A 20,829-nucleotide genomic window follows, 5' to 3' on the forward strand; every position below is an offset into this window, starting at 1 on the left:
AAATATGTGTTTACAGCAGCGTTAATAAATAACAAATACAACAACAAACCTTCACTAAGTAACGTCAAGTCAAACTCCACCTGGGCACCTCCATGATGGTGACACTTACTAACCATCTTAAGATCATATGTCTGAGAGGATATAAAAAAACAGGAAGGAAATGTGTCCTTAAACAGCACATATTTAAAATCGATATTGTTCTGATCTCACTCCTGGCAGAACTGACACACATCCTGCTCTCATATGTGCATGTGTGTTTTCACAACAAGGAACGGAAACCTCTGACAGCCAATGAGACACACGCATATATCTGCTCACCTTTAAATATCAGCTGATGGATGGATGGATGGATGATTAGACGGATAGATGGATAGATAGATAGACGGATAGACAGACAGACTGACAGACGCAAGGATCGATGGATAATGACAGAAGAGAGGAAGCCGCTTTAGACTATTGACATTTACTTTGTGTTTCACCTCCTGAGTGAAGTGTGCAAAAGTAGCATTTGGAGGGCGGGAGAGAAATAGGGCGGACAAGTGTGCACACTCTCATGCAATCACACACGCACACTTTCTAAAGTGCTTCCCTGTGTATCCAGTGCAGGGCGCTAAGCATGCAGGCAGCCATTAGAGCCCGCCCCTCCCAGTGGAAAGCACCCGGCGTGGGTCCACAGGACTGAACCTCTCAGCCGGCCAACGGCTCTCCACACAACCCACTCAGCACTCCACCGCGGGGAGAAGAGTGTGTGGACTCCATTTACCGCTCCAACTGCTGGAGTAGCATCCTGCAATGCAGAAACTGTCTGCGGCGCTCACACTGTGCAATGAGCAGGGACACACACACACACACACACACACACACATTCACAAGCAGACAAGTGTCTGCATCGGAACAGGTTGCCACAGAAACGCGGTCAGCAGCGTTCTTGCTCTTTGGCTTCGCCGAGCATGACAGCAAGGCCAGTCAGTGTTTGAAGTACACTCACACGTGTGCCCACCTCTCTCTCTCTCTCTCTCTCTCTCTCTCTCTCTCTCTCTCTCTCTCTCTCTCTCTCTCTCTCTCTCTACATGTGCACGCACGTACGTGCACACAGCGTGCACGTTCACCTCACACAGATCCAAGGACGTGTGAGCTGGTTGATTTGTGTTTTCTCTCTGGTGGTCTGAGAGGTGATTCTGTGGCTGTGCATTTTATGCAACATGATGAAAGAGCAGCAGCGCCGAGATTAATAAGTACTGCCATCTACAGCACACACACTGCAAATGCATCACCAACCACAATGACCTCATACATCATATTTATTCATGTTGCTTTATCCGCTGCGAAGGTCCAAGGACAGAAGATTTTGTGTGCTGTAAAGATCGTAAAAGCCCCTGAGGAAAACTTACTCATAAACTTGACTTTATCGCAGACGAAAATTAGCCCTTTATGGCTAAATCTGGCACATTTATATGATGGACTCAGGGGCTCATGTTAATCACTTTGCATTGTCGCTTTTTGAATAAAAATAAACATAAAACATAATGTGAAAATGTTGAACATCTGATTCCTACACCATGACTGTGCTGCTATAACTGCCTCCACTCTAGTTTCAGGTTGTTTGGGGGCCTGGCTGCAGAGAGTTGCTCGAAGCAGGTCAGTGAAGTTCTTGTAAAGACAAAGTATTTAAAAATATAAATTATTATATATTGTAGATTTCCATTCATTTGGAGCAAAAGTGCCGAACAGCAAACCATGAAAAACAGCTCCAGAACAAAAGCATAAGAAAGTGTGAGGGTAGTCCTTTTTGTTATGAATACTACTGCATCAAATTGACTAAAATTACTGTTCATTTAATCCTTATTCACAGATATACAGGAGCAAACTGAGCAAAGAGAATTCAGGACCACGGTCAGCGACACATAGACTCTCTGCAATGAGCACACGTGACCACTAGAGGGGGACACAGCTTCATATCAGCTGCACTCTGGCCACCACGAGGTCAGCAAATGAGTCCTCAAGCAAAAGAATAAATAAAGAGGTAAATACTGAAGCTGTTTTTAAAGAAAGTCTTTATTTGGCTGTAGCATGTTGACTTTGGTGCAATGATAAACAGTCACAGGACTACAGGATCTATTAAACATGAAGTTTATCTGGTGGCTGATCTGAGCACCATGTGCATTAAACAGCGGTGGTTACACAGGTACAGCAGAGGAAACCACATGTGATATGAATTATGACAGGAAATAAATTGCATAGATGTGATAAACAATATTCTCCCAGATATCAAGACAAGTTAAAGTCATCAATAAAAAATAAACATCCTTCAGTTTGCAAATCTCTGTCAACCTGTTATTCACCGCTCCCACCGTTAAGGCCACTGGACCGCTCACTTTACGTTGCATGTTTAAACCGTTTCATTGGGACACTATGAAGGTGTGACTGCTAAGGACAACCAGATATGGTGAGCTGTAGTTCTATGAACAAATAACTTACATGTAGTCAGCAGTTTAAACCATTCAAAAGGCTTTTTGTCACCACATTAACACAAAACTATATTTTCTTCCAATGATGTCACGATTTAATTTAAGTGAGCTAATATTGTGCTCAGCGCTTAGTGAACATTTTTGAAATCATCTGTTTGTACAAAGACTATAAATTCACCATATGCAACACTTCATTTGAAAGAAGAAGAGAAGACACCCTTGTAGAAATGACGCGGCAAAGTGTGAGTTTTGGCTTCAGAGTGCAGCCGAAGAAAAGTTCAAGTCCGAGTTCAGCTCAACTTCTTAGCTTAGCTATGGCTGCTAACACGACACGCCTGACGTTGTCTTTGGTGGAAACATTTTAATATATCCCTCCTCCCGCGACGAGAGGCACTGCAGAGCAACTGTTTCTTAACGTCGCAGGTCCCTGTACACACATCCACATAGTGTGCTCTTATACACACACACATTTACAGTTTGTGGCAGTGACAGTGGAGAGGACCACGACGTGGTTGCATGAGGTAGTGAGTGCATTCAATGCGTTTGTTACAGCGGGAGTGAAAAAAGAGGAATTGTTTGGTTAGAAAACATTGAATTTAAAGGAAACCATGTTTGTGTAAAATAAATCTCTACAGAGTAGAGCTGTAATCTGATTGAACATGCTTAGAAAACAAAATAAAAAGGTTTTTTGTCGTCACAATTCAAAAAGTTACAACAACAAAAAACTCCTAAACCTGTGATTAGTGTTAGAGACACAGATGTGTTAGCAGCACCTTGGAAAACATTTAATTTCAAGACTCTTGATGACCGTGTGCGACTTTGTAGTCGCCACTAAAGTGACATCACTGTTTGCCCCCTCAGTTTGTGGCGGTTGCGTGACGAGAGCTCATGTTACCGATGTATGGAAGGCCGGCGGTCACTTGGACACGGCCTGCTCCTCCATGCCGGCCTGTGTCATGAGATCAGACACGTTGTTCTCCAGGCCATCGATGCGGGTTCCCATCTCATCGAGTGTGGGAGTGAAGGAAAACTGTGCAGGAGCCGTGCATGTTAGAATCAGACGGCAACTACACAATACATACAATTAAGTTAGTAATATAGTAATAACAATATGGTAATATAAAGAGATCTTTAGCACATTTGGATAGCATTAATTTCAACTTAATAAACAGTTGAGTGTCATTATATACTATACTACGGGGGGAAGAGGATTCGTCACAACACCGGTAACGAATCCAAGTTCTGCACACCTCAGCGAACTGCGTCATTTCTGAGAGAAGGTCAAACCGGAAACGCCAAAGAACAGTGCAGCATGCAGTGAAGAGGTTCCTGTTGACGTGAACAAGGTGGTAACAGGAACCGCTAACCAAAAAAAAAAAAGGATATTTTTGGACTCCAGCTGCTGCGACATCGCCTGGAATCGTCCTTGAAGTCGCTGCATCGTTTCCTCCATCTGCAGGGAAAAGAGACACAATGTATGCAAATGTTTGCTCGAGCTTTAACGAGAAACAGCTGACATCAGACAAACTTACCGCCGCTGTCATGTCTGTAGCTGCGCTGCAGTCTGTTTTTGACATATTTTCTTCAACAGCGCACTAGTCTTTAGATAGAATCTGAATCTCGGTCATTAGATTGTTTATTTGGACTGTTAAAAAAAAATCCTCACTTAGTTTCCCCTCAAAAAACGTTCGCAGTGACTCCCGGAACTTTGCGGTAAATTGAGTTGACTGAGTGAAAAACAGCGTGACTTCCTTTGTAGTGTTTATTATTTCACAATAAAGGTCACTAGACGAAAGCATTGCGAGTGACAAACGCTTTTATTATGAAGGTACAGTTACTAAACTTCCGGTTTTATGCTCACATATTTTGACCAGCTTAACTTTTGTATCTGTGATGGTATGTGTGCATGTGGGCAGGGCGTTTATATTAACTCTTTGTAGACCATGTTATCCTGTGAGGCAGGTCACTGTGTGTTCTGAGGGATGTGAACTATTCCCTCTCCCCACACTGAGCTTTGTTTCTATATAAGAGATTATCCTGGAACCTACTGACACATGAGAGATGAGAGGCTGTCAGGACGGTTACACAACTTCCATGAAACGTTTATAAATCTGCATAATCTGGATTTTGTGTAAGTGACAAATCACTCCTGCTGAATGTGTTAAATGTAAACCGTGTAACTGGTGTGGTGTGCTAAGCAGTAAGTCAACTGAAATAAAACAGGGTACATGAAATATTTAAGAAGAGGAAGCTCTACCGACAGGGCAACACACGGGCAGAGGGAGTCTTCACTTTCTATTAGGTCCCAGTGGATGTCACTCTTCAATACAATATTTATTACCTTCAGCAGGGCCGGATTAACTCAATACGGGGGCTGGACAATCATAGCTGTGCAAGGATTTTGGGCCTGATGAAAAGATATCACATTGGGTCCCACCACCCACCCTGCACATTCGCTGTAACCGCATCACCAGAACCCATTATAAAGCTTTAAATAACTATCTGTGCAGACTTGCAACTCTCTTTTAGTCCAATCTCTACTGTACGATATTTACTGACAGTGAGCTGGGAAAATGTGTGAAACACTGCAGAGATGCAACATTCTGCACACAGGCTCTCTGGATGCTTTTTGCTAAAATAAAAAAATAAACTGCTCGTTTTATTTGCACATTGTAAATAAAGTATTATATTATTGATAATAGGTCGATAAGTTTCTATTTTATTAATTCTTTTTGCATTAACCTAAGGAGATTTCTGGCAGAGGCAAACTTCCACCATGAATGAAATAAAATGAATGGATACACTACAGATTATATTGTGACTTCATGCTATTCAAAAGCAATTAACTAAAACTATTTTTAAATATTTCCTCACCTCTTCAAGTAGCTTCCCTATTGTGTTTGGTGTATGACTTGCATTTGTTTATCTTGCGGTTTGTTAATAGAAGGATGACTTTGTCAAATAAACAGCTGTGAAACAGTGAGAGCAAGATTATTTAATACTGATACACTAATTTTCACATCTATTCATGAAAAAAAAGACAACATGCCTTTTCTTGGTGCCTATTGGTCGACTGTAAATACACCGTTTGAGTATCGGGCTCTGTGATTGGACACTTACAACAAACTGGTCTCTCATTGGCTGAGGACGACGCGGGCTCCTAAACGTCAAATAAAGCTCAAAAACATGCTCGCTGACCTACCCGCTGTGTTTACCATGTCCTGACTAAACAACACAACGGATCTTTTTACCGCCAGTATGTCCACGATTGATTTGTCCCACACGCTCGACATCCTCCGGTCTCTGTATCAGCACACACAGACGCTGGAGGAGTTCGCGGACCGCATCGTGTTCAGAGAAGGACGCAGCGCGGTGCTCGTTGAACAGTCCGACACGAGCCGCTTCAGGTCCTTCGTCGGCGGTGTTTATGTGTGCTTTGACAAGGAACTGCAACAGGTGCCAAGCTGCAACCAGGTAACTGTCCCGTGAGTGTAATATGTTAGAGGTGACACGTGCGATAGCGAGCATGACGTAACGTCCGACCGCAGCGGTTAATAATAATAATAATAATAATAATAGTTTTATCTATATAGCACCTTTAAAAACAGAGTTTACAAAGTGCTTTGACAGACAAAGCAGCAAAAGCAAGACAATAATAACAATGATAGAAAGCTCAGTGAGACAGTTGATACGATAAAAATAAGATTAAAAAATGTATATATAATGTATATATAGTTAGGTAAATAATTTAGTAAAATCAACAAATAAAAATCAACTAAGAAATAAATAAATTAATATCTGTATGTAGGCTATATATATACAGTATATATGTATATATATATATTTAGTAAAATAATTTAGTAAAATCAACAAATAAAAAGAAACTAGAATAAATTAAAAAAATATATATACATATATTGTGTGTATATATATGTATATATACATATATTGTATATATGTATATATATTTTAAAAAATCAACAAATAAAAATCAACTAAGAAATAAATTAAATAATGCATATATATATATATATATATATGTCAAATAATTTAGTAAATAAAATAATAATAAAACAAAACGTTAGCGCTCGTGCTAACTGATAGGGTTTTATTGATATAGCCCATGGCAGTGCATTGGAGTGGTGTTAAATATAACTTATCATAAAACTGTATCCCTCAGATTTGGTCGTGAAAGACATGTTCTGAGACAGGATATCAAAGTTGTAGTTCAACAATAACTTAACACATTGCAAGACAACAGCTTGAGTCCATGTTTACGTCCTGTCAGTTTTTATGTCTTCCACATACACAGCAACAGGAAATAAACTGGGACACATTTGGAGTGTGAAGTGGTCTATAATATATGAACAGTGAACTTTGTAGTGGAATATAAAACTATCATATATATATATATATATATATATATATATATATATAAACTATAAGAGAGCAATGCATATATTGGCTAGTAGCTGTGTTGTGTTAGATAATAATACACTTTGCATTAAATGCCACATTTACAATAAGACATACTTTGGGTCATTAAGCATGCACAAACCACTAAGCTGTCAAGATTATAAGAGACTGAATTTATGCAGAAAGAAAAGGAACACATCAGGATTTAATTATATAAAGAGAGACACTTCTTATGTTGGTTTGTTTTGATTCTGATGTTGTGTATTTTATGATATCCACAGATCTGCACTCTCCCTGAACTGCTGGCCTTTGTTGTTAACAGTCTGAAAAGGAAAAGAAAAAGAAACATCTTGGCACACGGCTACAGTTTTCTGTCCGTGGCTCAGGAGGAGCGGGACGCCGACCACTTTAAATTCCAAGGAGATGTAATTCAAAGTGCTGCCTACATCCACGGCAGCGACATGTGGAAGAAAGTCACGATACGCCTCGGCACGGACCTCACGCGGTACCTGCTGGAGAGCTGCTCCGTGTTTGTGGCAGTTCCTCCTTCATGTGTTTTCCAGCTGTGCGGCGCTCCCGTCTATGACAAGGTGTCCATGTCTACTGCCTCCACTGGGTTTTATCTCCAGCCTCGGTCCAGGACACAGAAAGGTGCTCGGTGTGGAAGGAATCGCGGTGCAGCAAGCTTGAAAAGGAGACAGGAAGTTGGGAATCCTGCTATCAGCAAGACAAAAAACAGAAGGGATGTAAGAGGAAAGAAGGGGAAAAGAAAGAGGGATACTGACCAGAAGGATGAGGAGGAGATTATGACTCGTTCGGGAAAGAGGAGACGGGTAGGACAGCAAGAGCCCACACAGGAAAAGCAACAGGTTTTCAGTGAAACAGTGGAGGAAGGACAGCCCATGTCTGTGGAACCACCACTGTCCATGAAGCCTTTGGAACATGGCCCCACTGGCTCCAAACAGCCTGTTGAAATGCAAACAACTGTGATTCCCGTGGAGGGAGGACCCAGTTGGAGGTCGGGGATTTTCCCCCCTTTGCCTCCCTCGCAGTGTTTCATCCGCACGCTGGGATTCCTGTACGGGGGAAGAGGCATGCGTGGCTTCCTCCTCAACAGGAAGAAGACGAGCGCCGGTGGATGCAGGAGGCTACAAGGGCCAGATTTGGTGCGAACAGTCTTCTTTGAGGGGCTGGCGTATCTGAACGATCTGGAGAGGAAGCCAAAGAAACTTCCTCGGCGCTTTTTCAACATGGTCCCCGTGTTCAGTCAGCTGCTGCGTCTGCACAGGAGATGTCCCTACAGCAGAATACTGCAGAGGATGTGCCCAGCGGTGGAGGGGAGTGATGCCGAACCCGGGGTATTAAGCTCCCTCTTGCCTCAACACTGTGCACCTCACCGGGTCTACCTGTTCGTCAGGGAATGCCTCTCGGCTGTGATCCCTCGGGAGCTGTGGGGCTCCGACCACAACAGACTTCAGTTCTTCTTCCGGGTCAGGAGCTTTCTGTCCAGTGGCAAGTTTGAGCGTCTCTCACTGGCTGAACTGATGTGGAAGATGAAGGTGAACGACTGCGATTGGCTGAAGATCAGTAAAACTGGTAAGATTGTCGTAGTAGGTGAACTTCTTTCACCTGCCACCTGTATTCTGACCGACTGAACCAAACCACTGTCCTCTGTAGGCAGGGTCCCGCCCAGTGAGCTCTCATACCGGACACAGATCCTGGGTCAGTTCCTGGCTTGGCTTCTGGACGGGTACGTCGTAGGTCTGGTTCGAGCCTGCTTCTACGTCACAGAGAGCGTGGGCCAGAAGAACGCCATCAGGTTCTACAGACAGGAAGTCTGGGCTAAACTGCAGGACTTAGCCTTCAGGTACACACACACACACACACAAACACACACACACACACGGTTGTACTTGTGCAGTGATAAGACACACAAGCTCACAAACTTTTTTTTTTTTTTTTTTTCTTTTTTCAGAGTTCACCTCTCCAAGGGTCAGATGGAGGAGTTGACTCCGACTCAGGTGGCAGCTCTCCCCAAAGCCACCGTCATCTCCCGCCTTCGCTTCATTCCCAAGACTGACAGCCTGAGGCCCATAACACGAGTCGTAGGAGCAGATGCCAAAACAAGGGTACGTGTCCATAAAGACATTTTATTTTTACCATACAAATCCATAAGTCGCATGTGCGTACGTAAGAGAATGATCCCAGTCACTTCCACACAGTGAGGTATGCAGCTGATTAATTAAACACTCGGATTTGATTCGATTGGCGCTCCTTATCGGCCGATACCCAAAGCCCGGGTATCTGTATTGGGACTAAAAGAAAAGTCACACCGGTGCATCTTTATGCATTCAGGACGTTTCTCTTCCCCTGCAGCTCTACCGAGGCCGTGTCCGGGACCTGCTGGACGTGCTGCGGGCCTGTGTGCGCTCCACTCCTTCCCTCCTGGGCTCCACCGTGTGGGGCATGACGGATATCCACAAGTTGGTACGCTCTCTAGCTCCGGCCCAGAAGGCTGAACCACAACCCCTCTACTTTGTTAAGGTTGGTTATTGTCTGCTAGTTTGGTAATTGCACTGGCAGAGACTGACTAAATGTTATAATACATGTCTGTGATGATACGTTACAGTAAGCATCATACTGTAGTTTTAGCACCGTTTAAACTGTAAAAAAAAAAGATTCAAGTCTTATGTTAAATGCTGTTTCTTCCGTCATTCTTTCTTTCTTTTCTGTGTGTTTAAGGTGGATGTGAGTGGAGCCTATGAGAGTCTGCCTCATGACAAACTCATTGAGGTGATTGGCCAGGTTCTGACACCTGTCCAGGAAGAACTCTTTACCAGCCGTCGCTATGCCAAGATCTGGGCTGATTCCCACGAGGGCCTGAAGAAGTCCTTTGTTAGACAGGTCCGTCACACACACACTCTCTCTCTCACACACACACACACACACACACACACACACACACACACACACACTCACTTACTCTACACACAGGCGGAAACCTCCGGTTCTGAAGAGTGAAGCCAATGCTTAAGTTGCCTTAGACCTGCATTTTGTTTACATACACACACACAATGTCGGCTCCGATTGGAGAGTTTATCATGTTTGTTAATGCAGGCAGATTTCCTGGATGGTAACATGGGATCCAGCAACATGAAGGGCTTTGTGACGTCACTGCAGAAAAGAGGAAAAGTGCATCATGCCATTCTGGTAGAGCAGGTGAGAGTGACATCCTCAGATAAGTCTAAAGATTTAGATCAGGAAAGGACGTTTAATAATTCTTTTAACCTGAGCATTTCATTTCTTTCTCTCAGCATTTCTGCTCAGATCTTCATGGCAGAGACGCGCTGCAGTTCTTCACCCAAATGCTAACTGGCAGCGTTGTTCAGTTTGGCAAGAAGTAAGCACAACCAACATTATGCAGACCAATATGTGAGCAGCATGTCTTCGCTCATTTGCCAATATGATCACATGCAAGAAACATGGAATATTCATGCTTATTCTGCACCGTTTTATTTACAACCTGATTTTGTATCTCTGTGTTTCAGAACATACCGTCAGTGCCGAGGGATTCCTCAGGGATCGGCTGTGTCCAGTCTGCTCTGCTGTCTCTGCTACGGTCACATGGAGAATCTCCTGTTCAAAGACATGACTCAAAAGAAAGGGTAATACAGCAGCCGGCTATGTACTTCAGCCAACATCGACGTCTACAGATGTAATGACACATCTGCAGCAGCGGAGGGCAGTCTTTTTGGTTTTGTAGCTCTTTGTTATTCACTGTCTGTGTTATTTTCCACTCTGTGTGTCCTGTAGATGTTTGATGAGACTGGTGGACGACTTCCTTCTGATCACGCCCGACTTACACAACGCACAAACCTTCCTCAAGTATGTCACAAGTGTTCCACACATCTTACTGTTCACAAGGGCTCTCAGGCAACATCTCTCTCTTCTCTCACCCGCCTTCTGTTTCTCTTCTGCTCTCTTTAGACACGTGAGATAAACACTGAACGAGTGATCGTATCCCGCGCATCTTTTTCTGTGTTCTTTTATGTCCACTACTGACGCTGCTAAATATGACAGCTTGTCCGGTGCTCCGGTCTCTTTAGACCTTTGTTTGGGTATTCTTCACTTAGTTCTCTCAAATCTTTTCTTTTTCAAATTCTGTGTGCACACGGCCCCGCAGTCTCACGCCCTTTCATAGGGATTCGGCGGGTTGTTTAACTGCTAATTTAGACATGGAGCACAAGATGTTTAGTTCCCAGCACCTCATACTTCAAAACAACCAAACCATCCCTTTAACGGAAGGGGTTCAGAATTAGTAATATAGCAGTTGTTAACGGCACTTTCCCATCGTGTGTAGGATCTTGATGGCCGGGGTGCCGCAGTACGGTCTGGTGGTCAACCCGCAGAAGGTGGCGGTGAACTTTCAGGTGACGGGAAGCGTGGGCTCATGTCCCGGCATCCATGTGCTGCCCCCCCACTGCCTCTTCCCCTGGTGTGGACTGCTGCTGGACACGCAGTCTCTGGACGTCTCCAAAGACTATTCTAGGTGAAGCCTCTCGAAAGTTATACTGCAGAGTTATTGCCTCAAGTGTGTTTTTTTCGAGGTCGTTATGGTTTCTTGTAAGCTGAGTGACCCCCCCCCCCCTCCCCCTCCTGTACTTTATACCTTCTCATAAATGTTCTGCAGAACGACTCCCGGTCTTTCACGGATGATTAATATTCCTGCATAGAACACTGAGTACAACCACATATCCATTTGCAATATTGTTTTAATGGCAAGTTCCATTTTCTGCAGTTAATCTTTGTTTTTTTTACGAGTTGCTTTCTGTTTCTTTCCGTCTCCCACAGCTACGCAGGCCTGTCGTTGCGCTACAGTCTTACTTTGGGCTCGTTCCACTCAGCCGGACAGCAGATGAGGAGGAAGCTGATGGCCATCCTCCGACTCAAGTTTCATGCCTTGTTCTTGGACCTGAAGGTCAGGGAATTAGCGACGCCTTTTATTTAAAAACAGCCTTTTAAATTGAAGAGCTTGTAAAGTGACAGGACCTCTACAACGGTTTAGGTCTTCCACTTCCTCTGTTCAAAACGGCTCTTGACCCAATAAATGTTCATCAGCAGCGACACAAACACACATCTGCTGTGTGTCTTGAAGGGCTTTTATCAACATGTAGAGTCAACAATATCCAAGATGACCAGCTGGAAGTTACTCTGAAACAGCAACAAAGTTTAAATAACAGTCGTAAACTTGTCAAGTTTAACGACAGCCAAGTTTATGACTGACATAAAATCGAGCAAATTGATAGTAAATATCAGTAAATGCATTCAAGACTAATAGTTAAACCGATCAGGGAACAGAAAATATATAACTAGTTAACAATGTTAAAGATAGTTTACCTTTCATACTCCTTTTTGCACTTGATTAAGATGCATCAGTGAAGAGGAAGTCACACACACACACACACGTACTGCTTTCTTTTTTTTAGTCACTTTTTATTTCATTTCTGCAGCTTTTGCTTTCCTGCTTTTCTTTTTCAGACCAATTCTCTTGAGGCGGTTTACCAGAACATCTACAAGCTGGTGCTGCTTCATGCATGCAGGTAAAGAACCTGACTTTGCGATCTAAATTTTGTACGGTAACTTTTTTAACTGTCTAATAATCTGATTAAAGAAGTGAAATGGACAGTTCAATGCAAATAATTAGTTTCTATTGCCCACGTAGTATTGAAATACAGTTACGATAAACACAAATCTTCACTCACTTTTCACTTCCCTTCTCAATGTGCTCATTTTAATCTGCTATTAAAAGTGTTGTATATGAAATTGGCAGCATTTCTATTGACAGAAGTGCTGGCAGAGCTACTAGTGATAACCTGAGGGGGAAACGGAGGATGGGCGCTACACTTCTGACTTTACTCCACTTTATCTCTACACAACAAATAGCTGTTTGCTTATATTGATGCTCTGACTATCGAATGTATCAATCAATAACTGCACTGAGCGGAGGACTGATTGTACCTTTTCTTATCTCAGGATGTAATCATCTGAATGGGTAGGGCCCCGGTCTTTGTGTTCTCTTTTCACTTTAGGTTCCATGTGTGTGCCCAGAGTTTGCCCTTCGGTCAGACGGTTGCTAAGAACCCCGTCTACTTCCTGCAGATGATATTGGATATGGCCGAATATGCCAATCAGCTCATCAGGCTCAGCAACAAAGGCAACATTTCCCCTTTTTTATACATCTGGAAAAAACTAATATTTAAGCAATATCAAGTTCTAAAATTATTTTCACAATTCTTTCTTCAGGTCTGATTCTCGGCAGTAAGGCTCAGACTGGCGTTGTGCAGTACGAAGCAGTGGAGCTGCTTTTCTGTCTTTCCTTCTTGCTAGTGCTGTCACAACACCGTCCTCTGTACAAGGGGCTGCTCCCACACCTGCACAAACGTACGTACCCTCACACAACAACACCACCTGTCCTGTGGCAGCACGAGAGGACAGGCACTATTGTCCCAACATATTCTTTAAATTATGATAATGATAAAGTTTATAAAGCATATTTCATACAAACAGATTAAATACAATGTTCTGCACAACACACAACAGTAAATCATGACTCCAACTAACAATTATTTAGATTATCGATTAATCTGTTATACTTTTGTTGATTATAGTTCTTTAAAATGTCTTTAAAACGAAAATACCAATCATAAGTTCCCAAAGACCAGAACCCGAAGAAGGCACATTTGAATTTGTACAAAAGCTATTTTAATGAGAAGAGGCCAAAGGTTGAGATTTATTTTTGTTAAAATATGAACATGACGCACTCTGCAGCATCAGATTTGCTTCCAGTGACTATTTCTTCTGCCCGTTACAGACTCTTGCCATCATCGCAATTTAAGTTGTATTTAAATGCAAATATCAATCTGCACTAAATGTAAATAGTGGGTAGTAAACTGAAACTTATACAGGCATACACTAGAGGTGTTTGTGATTGTCTCTGCTCACTCAAACCGTCATCATTGCCTTGCTGTTGCAATAAGAGGGCCCAAAATGAGCACCGCCATCGCACTTTGCCGCCTAATCATAAACACAGCCACACTAAACGTGTTTGTTTAGAGCCGGGAAATTACTCAACTGCAGGAGAGTAGAGCCATGGGTCACATTGAGAAAACATTCCATAAATGAACAATATGAAAACGTCATAAAGACTTGTATGTAGGTCAATCCCTGACACAACCCGACCGTTCTAGACACAAGACGATCTCACGTATACATAAATCTATTTATCGCCGCCTTTAATTACATTTTACAGGTGCTGGAAATAGTTCAGGTGGATGAATTTTACAGTTCACCATCTAAGTTTCTGCTGTCATCTTCTTGACAGGGAAGCGCAGTCTAGAGCGACGTCTGGGGGATATGAGGCTGGCCAGGGTTCGACAGGCCACTAACCCCAGGACCCCATTCGACTTCTTGGCCATCCAGATGTAGACTACCAGCTAGACCCAATTACAGCTCCACGAAACCCTCAGCAGCTCAAAGGTATAGATGAGTATTCAGTCCAGCTTGGACTAAAATATTGTCGTTGTGTTGTGAGTTTTGTCTATTTCTTTGGGCACTGAATGTTCTCAAAATTAAGAAAACTATTTCTTGTCTCATCCTCAGGTTTGAGTTATCTGATCTTCAGTGTCGAGGAAGAGGTTTTACAGAAAGAAAAACAGTCTTTAGTCATAAAACACTAAAGTTTTAAACCCTCAGTCATAAACACAATAAATACGTAATAATTGAAAATCATTCAGCCACTGTTCTGGATCTTGCGTCATCCCATTGCTGTTTGTGTCTCTGGACTTTGATTTACACTTTGTGGTAGTTTTCCACAAAGAAGTAATGACATCATGGAAAATAATTTGAATGTAACGAAGTTCACAGAAGTCCTGTCAGCCCGTCATGTTCATAACTCAAGTGACAGCAGGAAGCTTTAGATCTCGTTAAATGATGTTTTGTGACATCAAGTTGAAACACACAGGCATCATTTACATTATGCACAACAATGTAGAAAGGAAAGACTCACTGTCAAATAAATCCACTTTTGCTATTAAGGATCACAGTTGTCAGTTTCTGATAAATCCTGATAAATGTAAACATGACTGATTATATGTCAGCTGAACAGAAGCAGTGACAACGATTAGGATGATGTCCTATTTGTTCAGTAACGTGATTTCTTAAGCTCTCTGATTCGTCTGTTGCTGTGTTTCAACCTCAAAGCCGTCATTGCAGGAGGGACTTAGGTCGGTGTGAGCGGAGGACTTCTTCATTCTACAGCAGATCAGCTGGTAGAGAGCCACCAGAGGGATGGGAAGCACAGGTATTACAGAGAGCAGGATGATTATTGCAAACACCCAGTCGGGATAGGGCTTCACCTCAGTTTTGGGGAATAGTTCCTGAAGGAAAAGACAACAAAGTATAAATAAAGAATATTTTAGTTCAACAATAGTTTCGTGTTTTGTGAAATTTGCTGCTTCTCTTTATTCTCCCTCTTTATAATCAATACCACTCTCATATCTGTGTGCTAAATATAAAGCTACAGCAGGTTAGCAATTTGGTTAGCTTAGCATAACTTAAAGTCCCTCTGCTCAACTAAGAAAGAAACTTTTGGGTGCTTGGGTGCCGCCCAAGAACACACGGCAGGAACAAGTACAATATTCACTCTCTTTCAGCTCTGTGTTTGGTCTCCTCCAACCACTTTGTAAATATCTGGCTTTCTAGCTGCTATGGTCACCAGCTAGTTGCTAACTTTTGTGTGCCGTTTGGCACATGAAGTGCTAAAGATGATGCTGACAGCAATGAAAGTTGTGTCAATAATGCCTTTTTCAATTGTTACCAATGAGGGGAAAGCGTATACGGACGCATGCGTCCCCCTAGAAAATAAGCGCCGCACCCAGAGTCTCTTTTTCTGAGCATGTCGGTACCCTCGACGTACTTACATAGGCTGGGTTCCACGTGGGATAAGTTGGGTGTTTTTGTGCCTGGACGACAACGTAGGTAATCAACACCACCAGGAGCATTAAAGGACTGATCACCATCCAGCATGCCTTCCAGAAAATGTTGGGCTTCTTCCCAGTCATGAAGTAGATGTCTTCACTGAAACTGTCAGGGGATACAGGGACCAGAGCAAATGTTTAGCACACTGAGATCTCAAGTGTATATGAATCTCATAAGGGTATCGAAGAGGAGGAGCAAAAAGTTACTTTTTCATTCCGTAGACATAAATGACTGCAGTAATCTCAAAGAATGCAACGATGAGCAGAGGTACAGAGCCCACGTAGCTGTTAAAGATCTCCACCCAGTAGTTCCCCGAACCCATGGTGAAGAGGAGAGCCATCAAGAAGGCTATCAAGCAGATGACCGCTAAGGAAGTGAGGGAAAACAAGTTTTTTCACAGAGGAGGCAGCAAGAAAATGTATCACAGCTTACCGCTTCAAAACCCCCGAACTATCCCTTTAAGCTTACCTGCTACGAGTCCATCAGGGATCCACGTGGGCACTACTTTCAGGTCTTTGATGGGCGCGAGGACACCCTCTAAGTTGCCAAACATGGAGGAGAGACCCAGGCTGAAGAGCATGGTGAAGAACAGTATGGCCCATATCTGCGCGCCTGGCATCGATACCACCGCTTCGCTGAACACGATAAAAGCCAGGCCGGTACCTGATGCGCTCTGGGAGAGGGAGACGAAAGAGAGGCAAGAAAGTAATGAGGAAAGCATGAACTGACTCACTGCAGAAAACGAAGGCGTGCTTGTTATTAGAGGAGAGTTTCACCCATAGAGTCCAGTAGAAGCAGAAGCCTGTGCTTATAGAACTAGGGTTACAATAACGTAACCTTCGTTACAATACCTGGTCAAGGAATGTTTGCAGGTCACAGAGCCTCAGGTCCACACCGGCCACCTCACCTGGAGATGTACGATTTAGATACTCCAACCAGTGATCATAGTTCTCCGCTGTTATGTTCTGGTCTGAAAACTCAAAGTGGTTGGTCAGAGCCAAGATGTTTCTGCAGATCAGATACCAAAAAAAAAATCCCCCTCATTAGTATCGGCAAGAAAAACAATAGATGTTTGAATAGCATAGAATATGTGTGAATACGCACTCCTTCACACAGGAGTTGTAGGCGGTGTTAGCTTTAAATCCCAGGATGGAGAAGATGGGAATGGCGCCGTAGAGAGATGTGGCGCTATTTATCACCCCCACTAGAACAGCATCCATCTCACAGTTGTTTCTAATGGACACAGAGCAGAAAATAAAGGTCACACACAAATCATCAAAATGATACTGTGGGAGTATAGTTTTAGTCATTACCTCTCTGGATTATAGCTCGAGAAAGCTATCAGACCTCCAAAGGCCACAGAGAGCGAGAAGAAGATCTGGGTGGCAGCGTCCAGCCACACCTGAGGGTTCTTCAGTATCTCCCACTGCAGCGTGGGCAAACACAGCACATCAGGTCATCGTGCCCTGCATACAATCTTACATCACCTGTAGTACCAAGTGGACAAGCTCACATCAGGAGTGAAGAGGTACACCAGTCCTACAGTAGCTCCAGGCAGAGTGAGAGCACGGATCAGGAAAATAGTCAGCACCAGGTAAGGGAAGATGGCTGTCACATACACAACCTGAAACAGGCAAACAGTAACATGTAGAAAGAAAAGAGTTAATGACGGCTGTACCGTATGTTTGTCAGCAGTGATGTCGGGTATGTATGGTACAGTGGTTGATGTTGAAATAGGACTTGTGTTCTTCGCCGCATTGACAGACCTTTCCCATGGACTCGATGCCTTTGATGAAGCAGATGTAGACCACGCACCAGGCGCTGGCCAGACAGATCACCAACCACCAATGCAGAGAGCCGCTGGTCTCGATGTCGGGTGTGATGTTCAGGGTCTCACGGTACCAGAAGTAGTTTGCTGGAGTGCTCTTCACACACTCCATATTATAACCTATATGGATGCACACACAAGTGAAAAGACAATGACAACATCTATGTTTAATCTTCAACTTAATCTTTAAGTCGCTAAATTTGGAATTTGGAGCATTAATATAGCAGTAAACATCTATTTGCAATGTCAAAATAATGTGGAGTAATGGCGTCCTGAGCAGAGAATATATCTCAATCCTCCAATCACAGACATGCTCTTATTTTGTTTTAACATTCATTAACTCTTGTAATTGAGTTCAGTATTAAAATGTATTAAGAGATGTGTTTCTGCATAGTTTAATTAAAAATATCGGAAACATGTAGTATTTAAATAAACATTTTAATATCTTGGTAAGATTACTGAAAACGAATGAGACCATGATTTGAGCTCGTAACCTGTCCCACATTTCACTATCTGTCACTGAGCAAAAAGCGTGTTCTTTTTATTTGATGTTGTGTTGGAAGATTCCTTTGTGCCATAAAATAATAAAAATCCAGTAGTTTTCCTATGAAATGTGACGTAGAGAATGATCGTTAAGAGTCCTCTTGCAACTTGTAACTTATTATAAATATGAGAGTCACTCGAACAGGTTGTTTTTTTTATATTAAATGTTGCATATAAGGTTATTGGCAATTCTTCTGTCACTGTGATAGGAAGCATTGCAGACAAACGTGTTAAGAATAGCTAACTGGTGGGGTTTCTTGTTACCTGTGAGGTTGTCGTTGAGTGGACACTGGCTCCACGGCAGGGGGTTTTGGAAAGAATGAAAGAGGTACCAGAGCACCCAAGCAAGAAGAGTATTGTAGAACATGCACACCAGTAATGACACCAACATGGAGGCAATTCCTACACATAGGAAATATACGATAAACAATATTTCCAAAACCACAAAGACGTTTTCAGCTCGTTAAAATAATAAAGTAAATGACAAATAAAGAATCCTATTAAATGTCACAAATGATTCTAGGCCACCCACCGACTCCTCCCAGGAGTGGTGAGATGGAGTTCCAGACACCGATGCTGCCCATGCGGAACCTCTGTCCTATAGCCAGCTCCAGGTAGAGCAGAGGGAGGCCCTCAAACACCAGCGCTATCAGGTAGGGGATGAGGAATGCACCTGAAGGCATGAAGCAAACGTTGACCTCACAGTTAGTCAACCCCTCAAAGTCTTGGTCTTGTCTCGCTGCACTCTGGTCTTGCTCATGATTTGGTCTCGGTTTTGGTGGTCTTGACTACAACACTTGTTTGAACCATGTTAGTAAAACAAATGCATTATTATTACCTTAATCAAGCTATGTAAGGGAGATTTCTTGTTATGCTAATTGGTGCACTGCAATACTAAAATATCTCCAGAAATATAAATACATTTAGACACTAAGTGATCACTGTATTTTTTGGGCAGTTTTATTCAGTTACGCCTGAATCAGGTCATTTAGGATTTTGTCTGGATCTATGAGGAAGTAAACACAGGAAACACTCCCTAATGTTCACCGCGATCAATCAAACACAGATAAAGTTAATACTTTTGTTATTGACTGGCCGAGTCCATTTGTTAATGACTAACTGAGGCAGAAAGAATCCAGTGTTTGCATTTCAATTCAGTGTCTCATAATCCCAAAATAGTCTGAAAAATGTTATAAGTAAAGTGAACAAATAACACGTGTGATAAAACTTAACCAGCAAAGTTATTTAATCTGGTGCATCATATTATAGCATCTCACCTCCTCCATAGATTTGGCACAGGTAAGGAAAACGCCAGACGTTTCCAATCCCCACTGCAAAGCCAATACATGTCAGCAGGTACTGAACCTTGTTGTCCCATTTGGGTCTCTCCTCCACCCCAGAGTCTTCTGCTTTGCCCATCCTCAGCCGGCAAAAAGCACAATCCCAGCTCGTCTCTGTCTTCCTCCCTTTAGTGGGCTGTCTTTACTGTTCAATTCAGTTTATTTTGTATCGCCCAAAATCACAAATTGACCTCAGAGGGCTTTACAATCTGTACACACACGACATCCTCTGTCCCAGGACCCTCACACCGGTACAGGAAGAACTCCAAACAAAACCTTTAACGGTGAGAAAAAAGTAAGAAACCTCAGGGAGAGCAACAGAGGAGGGAAGTGTACAGAATGAACAACATAATAGAGTTACAACACATTCAATGCATATGACATGAATGATTCATGGACTGTTGGTTAATCAGTAGCAGCTTTGAGTCACGGTTACAGAATTTATTGTTTTTTAAGAGGAAATCAGGCCACCGGGATTTCCTGTCAAAACACCGGGCATGATGATTTAAAGGTTAAACTTGCCAAGTCTGTTGAAAATGTTAGCGTGCAAAGACTCAGATTAATGGATAACCTGGTGATGCTGTTTTAAATGTAGCACTGATCTAAAGCGCACCTTTTGGATGCAGTCAATAGAAAAGACACCAACACAGCAGTTGTACCGTAACAGAGATGTCTTTATTGAATTAATCAAACTTGATTCATACAGCAAAGTTTACACATTGAAATTAAACAGAGTGTTTAACAAGAGTGAAAGCATGCAGGTGAGAAACTAAAGAAAAAATGTACATTTATTGCACAAACAAAGAGAAAAAAGGGGAAGGTATTTACAATTTAACCAAATAGTATTCGTTAAAAATATAGTGACTAAAGTGAACATTTTTTATTTTTTATTTGATACAACTAGAAAGGTGCACTCAGTGATTGAATTAATATAACCCACAATTTGCAAATCCCACTTGAACATGCAGCCATATCTTAATTTGTATTAATAGATGCTGGACCATCAGGGGTAACTGGATTGAGAGAAAATCAGAAAATACTTAATAAATGCTTTGTAAGGCATAAATAGTCGGTAAAGCATGCCTTGCGAAAGTAATGGTGGTCTTCAAATATCCCCAAACTGTCAAGGGGCATGATGGTGGACTCAAACGCAGAACAGAAGTAGAGTGAAAAGGGAATTTAATAAACACTTAAATCA

General features: G+C 42.5%; 2 protein-coding genes and 1 long non-coding RNA gene across 3 annotated transcripts; 1 reads left to right on the top strand and 2 right to left on the bottom strand.

Moving 5' to 3' along the window:
* Positions 1 to 2,037: 2,037 nt before the first annotated feature.
* On the bottom strand, positions 2,038 to 4,385 carry LOC142972018 (uncharacterized). The gene is made up of 2 exons (XR_012959434.1): positions 4,001 to 4,385; positions 2,038 to 3,921 (listed from the first exon to the last, which is right to left on the bottom strand). It is a non-coding gene; the product is annotated as an uncharacterized LOC142972018 (long non-coding RNA).
* A 1,248-nt stretch (positions 4,386 to 5,633) lies between these two features.
* Positions 5,634 to 19,226, top strand: tert (telomerase reverse transcriptase). The gene is made up of 18 exons (XM_076112779.1): positions 5,634 to 5,942; positions 7,166 to 8,480; positions 8,562 to 8,751; positions 8,860 to 9,013; positions 9,261 to 9,428; positions 9,627 to 9,788; positions 10,002 to 10,103; positions 10,199 to 10,284; positions 10,433 to 10,549; positions 10,698 to 10,769; positions 11,245 to 11,433; positions 11,736 to 11,862; positions 12,423 to 12,484; positions 12,974 to 13,098; positions 13,188 to 13,325; positions 14,266 to 14,420; positions 14,544 to 17,818; positions 18,815 to 19,226. The coding sequence occupies exons 1-16, from the start codon at positions 5,727 to 5,729 to the stop codon at positions 14,367 to 14,369; spliced, it is 3,327 nt and encodes a 1,108-aa protein (XP_075968894.1). The 5' UTR covers positions 5,634 to 5,726; the 3' UTR covers positions 14,370 to 14,420; positions 14,544 to 17,818; positions 18,815 to 19,226.
* On the bottom strand, positions 15,077 to 19,739 carry LOC142971958 (sodium-dependent neutral amino acid transporter B(0)AT3-like). Its single transcript, XM_076112711.1, is given in 12 exon segments — positions 15,077 to 15,319; positions 15,863 to 16,025; positions 16,127 to 16,286; positions 16,389 to 16,593; positions 16,772 to 16,928; positions 17,025 to 17,153; positions 17,234 to 17,346; positions 17,434 to 17,544; positions 17,687 to 17,868; positions 18,556 to 18,693; positions 18,824 to 18,964; positions 19,569 to 19,739. Coding segments are annotated over 12 exon segments (1,884 nt in total). The 5' UTR covers positions 19,711 to 19,739.
* Between the last annotated feature and the right edge of the window lie 1,090 nt (positions 19,740 to 20,829).

This window comes from Anarhichas minor, unplaced genomic scaffold (assembly GCF_050575085.1).
Source record: "Anarhichas minor isolate MPS153535 unplaced genomic scaffold, ASM5057508v1 ptg000051l, whole genome shotgun sequence".
NCBI lineage: Eukaryota > Metazoa > Chordata > Actinopteri > Perciformes > Anarhichadidae > Anarhichas > Anarhichas minor.